Genomic DNA, 6,000 nt, shown 5'->3' on the forward strand with positions numbered 1-6,000 from the left:
TGGTCATGTCTGATGGCCTAGTAGAGGTTCAACCAGAATATTCATAAGCTCAGTCAATAGCGGACTCTATTATTGCCTCCCCCAACCAGCTGCTTTTCATATTTGAACAAAAATACATTGTTTGTACATTTTGTTTATTACATTTTTGTGTCAATTTTTGTCAATATATAACCTTCATATTTTCCACCTTACCCATGATCTTTAAAAAACCATTACCTGTTAAATGTTTTCCGTTCCAGGATCAGCTGGCATGTCGACAGTGGAGAGTGACAGAAGCCGTACGCCATGTTGGTGTAGCCATCATGTCTAGTGCGATTACAACTGTCATAGCCACCATTCCTCTCTTCTTTTGTATCATTGCACCATTCGCCAAGTTTGGAAAGATCGTGGCTCTAAATACTGGTCTCTCCATAGTATACACTTTAGCCGTGAGCACGGCCCTGCTGACGGTCATGGCACCCGGTACTTTTGTCAGGAGCAGAACTTCTTTTCTTAAAGCAACTCTTGTGGTCGTCCTTTGTGCCGCTGGGAGTGTCCTTGTTTACATCATCTTACTTAAAACAGGGTTGACCATCCCTTTCCTCAATGGGACCCCGCCATAGGGCAAACTTTTTTTCTAGACATTTTTTGTACAAAAATTTTTTGGCAAATATTGCAACCGTGAACAGAAAAAGCAACACACTGTGTGTTTTCTTTTACTACAGAAGCACTTTATTTTTCTTTTTTCTTTACTTAGATGATGCATACAACAGCAGACATGGTGTCACTGCAATGCAGTACCTTGAGCGGGAGCACACAGTCTGCTCTCCACAAGGAATTTTTAAATGCAAATGCAGCATTTGTGGCCTTATTTACTATTAAAGGTCTAAGAAACAGTTTTATCATCTTTTTTGGGACTCAAATAGAAGTTCTGATAACCCCATGCAGACCCAGACTAGGCCCAAATGCTGTGTCCATTTTCCTTAGTGTGAACTTGCACACTCTTTGGAATAGATTTCTGTCTTAAATAGTAACCAGAATAGGATTCAATGAGAGTAGACTAACCCTGCATAACCAATACATTGCACAAAGTCTGTAGGTTAAAGTGAAGAGCATTTTCCCCAAAAACAATATGAGCACTGCTAAATATAATTTGTTAAAGGGTCCCTAACCTTTCAACAAACTATGCAAAGAAACAGTAGTACAGAATCTGTACATGAGAAGGATCCATCTTTCTTAAAGATCAACCAGTATGAAAAAAATAAAGAAAACACAGAAAACATTCACTTACATGCCTCTTCATCTTGATCCCAGTGATTTTCTTCGCTAGTCTGACACACTGGTGTCACGTAGAAAAGCAGGCCAGAACATGGGGACGGGATGTCCTGGGATCAAGATAAAGAGGAGCGTAGGTAAGTATTTTCAGTGTTTTTTTACTTTTTCATACTGGTTGATTTCCTTTAAGTTTGCAGTCTTCACAGAGGGAGTGGATGGAGACCCAGCTGCTGTCACTCATAATCCCCACCCCTTTCATATCTCCATAGAGCTCCTACAACATCCCACCCCTTAGTGAGCGTCAGCAGGAAGATATCAAATAGAAGGGGAAAATATCATGTTTTTCAAATAAGGCAAAATATGTTTTATTCATTTATACTACTGATTTATTCCATTTGCTCCAGTGCATCCAGTAGGCTCTGACGTAGCAATGATTCAGCAGAAGACCTCATTTACAGGTGATTTCATTCAACACAAGCAAGAATTTAGTTTATTGGGTTATTTATGAATAAACTATTAGACTATATTAAGTCCTGTGTATGGATGAGCCCATGTCCATTTTTGATGGACCTTAGAAATATGCTCTCTTGTAGGCTTAAAAATATTTCAGTCACAAGGTGATTAATTCCAAGAGAATGACCTAAAGGTGATGAGTTTACTCATTCCATCTTGGGTCCAAGCTTTTATTACCTGCACCTAATTGTATGGCAAGTTATGTCATAGTACATAGTACATACCAGTGAATTTTCATTCCTTCACCTTACTTTCCATGATAAGGCCCATTAGATCATTCCCTTGTATTGGGTGACCTTATGGTTATGGAGCCAAAACAAATGGTTACCATCATCTGACGATCTGGGCATAAGTTCATTTTGGATCGTCATCCCAATCTTTTTTAATATGCTATACCAGAACAGTCCCCGTTCCTGTGGGTCACTCTTTACTACACCGTTATTGGTTCCTGCCAACCAGCTTTCCCAGTGTTATCGTGACAACCCCTCTGGGAGCTACGAGAAGGGCTGTTTTGAGTGTCAACCAGATTTTTAGGTCATGACCACGTGCTAATTTCTGAGCCTTCTCAGTTGTCGTTAATGACATTAAAAGGGATAATTTATGGTAATGTAAATTCACCTTAACCATTACATAATTGATAATCTACAACATTCTATTGGGAAGCAAGAAGATCAATTAATAGTAAACATTTATATACCATAAAGTTACTGTAGGAAAAGAGTATGGGATCCAGCACGCTGTACCAAACACGGAGACGGTCCAGTATCAAAATATTCTTCCTGACTGGTGACGAGGCGGGCATTTTAAAAAGTGTTGTGTTACAATGTACATATCAGATCATGACTTAGGCAGTGTTTCCCGAAAGGCTTTGATCTTGACTTGATCACCTGACTGGTGACGCTATGAGGCGGGCATTTTAAAAAGTGTTGTGTTACAATGTACATATCAGATCATGATTAAGGCAGTGTTTGCCAAAACGGGTTGATCTTCTTTTCAGCTACATGTGTCTTCATGAATTTTAATTCCGTAAAGGAAGAATATTTTGATACTGGACCGTCTCCGTGTTTGGTACAGCGTGCTGGATCCCATACTCTTTTCTGTTTCATGCTATAAAGTTACTGTATGTCATGCAGCTTATATAGGGTCACGGAGAGAGGAGAGTCATTTTGCTGTTCCCACAGAGGGACTTCATTGTTACTAAACAATGGAGTAGAGAATTGGCCAGAGAACCATGGAAGGTAAATGGATGACAGAACAACCACCCAGTCCCAAGAACATTTTTGAAGCACTGTGACCCAAGGACTGTTGATGGAGATTAAAAATCTTAGGGGTAAATACTCATCAAAGTCTAACATTACAATCTTTGGATATTAACTAATTTGGGACAAGCACTTGCTATTTTCAAAGCAGATGGCCTGGCTATTTTGCTTTTTTATTGGCACAATTCTTGTTAGATTACAAATCTTGATGTCAGAGCTGGAGACAGAACACGATGCCAAGAGTGAAGAACTGCCTTGCTAGAAACTTTTTTGGAAAAGAAGATGCATGGATATAATCCCCATAACAGCCACTGATGATTTAGACTCTTTGATAAAAAGCACAATTGTGGCTCTGCTCTAACTCTTTACTGGGAAAACCAATATCGTTTTGATAATGAACAGACTGTAGACTCTTCAGTTTGTAATTTGTTCAATTAAAGCAAAACCTGAAAAGACCTGTGTACTGACGGCTAATTAAAAAAGTTCTGGTGCCAATTTCCAATTGGCAGTGGTGTTCGAGCCAAGCTATAAAGTCTAATACGCAGTTTAAAGACTACAGTAAAACTTTTGGCAAAGAAGACACAACAAAAATAACATTGGAGGAATAAAAAATGTAGTTTGTCCATCTGGGGAGTTTTGTTACTGGGGAGTATTATAGAAGGTAAATAGAGATGGTTATAGGTTTGATTAATAGAGATAAATCACAGCAAAATGATTTATTGGGCAGGATATATTTGTGTTCTAAAATTAAAGACAAAACTATTTTTTCTCTTTCCTCTTCAATTGACATTTAAAACTATAAGAAAGGGAGAGGGTACTCACAACATGTGTATCAACAGCATTAAAATAGACTCCCTCAACCATGTGTAAAATGGAGGCTGTGAGGGCCTTCCCATGATAACACTTCTTGAAGACACAGACTTTCCTTCACTGGGCAGAGAGGTAACTGGGAGAAACCGGACCAATCACATTGCATAGGCTTTTAATGTGACTGATGGGTTCAGCAGCAGCTGCTATAGGGATGATCTTCCTTTGTTGCCCCTGCCCCGTACCCACCAAAGAAAACTTGATATGTAGTGACCCCCCAACTCATGCTACCGGGTTTCCCCTATGCCCTCAATAATTTTTTAGTTCCATTCTCCTTGCACTATTATCTACCTCACATTGACCCTAGTATACCTTAGCGCTTAGTCACATGGCTGTATATGGTCTGTAGGATAAAACACCCTCCCATCCCATTCCTTGAAAAAAATTTCATGAATGAAACTGATCCCTGTTGCAAAAAAGAAGATTGAGTATCGTTAGTCTTAAGGATTTACTTCTAGAAGTGTTTTGGTCTGTTGAGATGCAAACTTAAAGGGGTTGTACACTTTTTAGTATACTTTATGTATCAATTCTTCAATATTTTCTAGATCTCTGCTTGCTGTCATTCAACTGGAAGCATCTATATTTACTTCCTGTGGTTTAAAGTAGTCCATCGTTTTTCACTGATCTGTTGCATTAAAACAAGTCCGTTCTTTTTCACTGACGTGGATCATGGAAGGCAATAGAAGTCTATGGGTACGCATACAAAAGTGATGAAACATCTTCTTTTTTACAGATGAGTTTGAGAAGCCAGGTATTATGTTTTCAATGTAATGTTAAGACTTCAGTTTTTTATTGTGTATGCGGAAACAAAACGGAAGAAAAATTGAGACGCAAAGGAAACAAAATGCAACGGATGCACAACGGCAGCACCAATGCCAATGTGAAACCACCCTTAATCTAAGGCTGCAAACCATGGGGCTGTGAGGGTTCTCTTCAGGTGATATGTTATCCAAATCAGTTTCACAGGTTTTCTGTTATCAGACTAGATGCACACCCGTACAGATCTTGTGGCTGTGCTGCATGGGCAAGTTTTGGATAATCATCCCTGTAAGGTCACTTCACTGGATAGTATTGAGAGTAATAAATAACTTTATTTGTTACTACAAATTCATTTAAAAAAAAGGCCTTGCATCTTGTGTGTTTGGCATCCTTGCCCAACCCAGTGTTTTGCCTTCAATCACAGGTTTTTCCGGCGGATAACGTATCACCTGAAGAGCATCTTCACAGCCCCGTGGTTTGCAGCCTTGGATTAATACAGATATTATTTAGATAGATGGATGTTAGGACTGATTTGTAACCCAAGTGCTCCCCAGAGCAAAATTGTGCTTTTAACATTATCATTGATATTGGTGTACATTGTTTTTCTAACATTGCTTTGATATTCATTTAACATACATTTGAATGCAACAAATTGTCAAAACTTCTGCTTTTAGAGGTGGTCATACCCGCTGATGATCAGTTAATGCAGGGCATATGATTAGCAACAACACCAAGTTCCTGGTAAAGCTGGAATATAATACAGAAGTCATATACCTAAATCGTGCTATCTACCAGCAACAGTAGGCCAAAATAAAACCTCTGGCCACTGTGCAGTGACACATGTGAGATACCATTACACCAAATTAACAACACAGGAAGCAAAAAAACTAGCCATATATAACAGTGCAGTTCCAATGCAACAATTATATATAATAGGTGGAGTCAGCCAAGACATTAATTGATTAATTGTCTACCACAGATTGTTAACCTGTTCACTTCTGAGTTGTACCTAGAGGATAACATCCTGTTTGTGTGCTACCACATGCACAGTATGGATAGTAGTTGTACATAGGGGGCAGTATTATAGTAAATTCCTATATATAGGGACAGTATTATAGTAGCTATGTTCTTGTACATAGGTGTTAGTTATCTTATGAAAATAAATATATTTTTACCATTCTGAAATTCTAAATTAAAAGCATAGTTGTTTCAGAGTCAAACTTGAATAAAATATTCAGATTCTTTCTCAAAAAATGCAAAACAAAAAAAATGTTATTACTTTGATAATGACTGCCTCTGCTGTGTGGAATACTTGGTGAATGTAATCCTTATATGAGGAGTTTTTTGT

The 6,000-nt window shown here is 38.4% G+C and overlaps 1 protein-coding gene across 1 annotated transcript in view; it reads left to right on the plus strand.

Moving 5' to 3' along the window:
- The window catches only part of DISP3 (dispatched RND transporter family member 3), a 129,709-nt gene extending 126,228 nt beyond the window's left edge, over positions 1-3,481 (plus strand). Inside the window, exon 21 of the mRNA XM_072156420.1 lies at positions 240-3,481. Coding sequence (XP_072012521.1) covers positions 240-602 — 363 coding nt within the window. The 3' untranslated portion in view covers positions 603-3,481. The remainder of the gene's footprint in view (positions 1-239) is intronic.
- Positions 3,482-6,000: the final 2,519 nt, after the last annotated feature.

The sequence above is a fragment of the Engystomops pustulosus genome, chromosome 6, assembly GCF_040894005.1.
Source record: "Engystomops pustulosus chromosome 6, aEngPut4.maternal, whole genome shotgun sequence".
Lineage (NCBI taxonomy): Eukaryota > Metazoa > Chordata > Amphibia > Anura > Leptodactylidae > Engystomops > Engystomops pustulosus.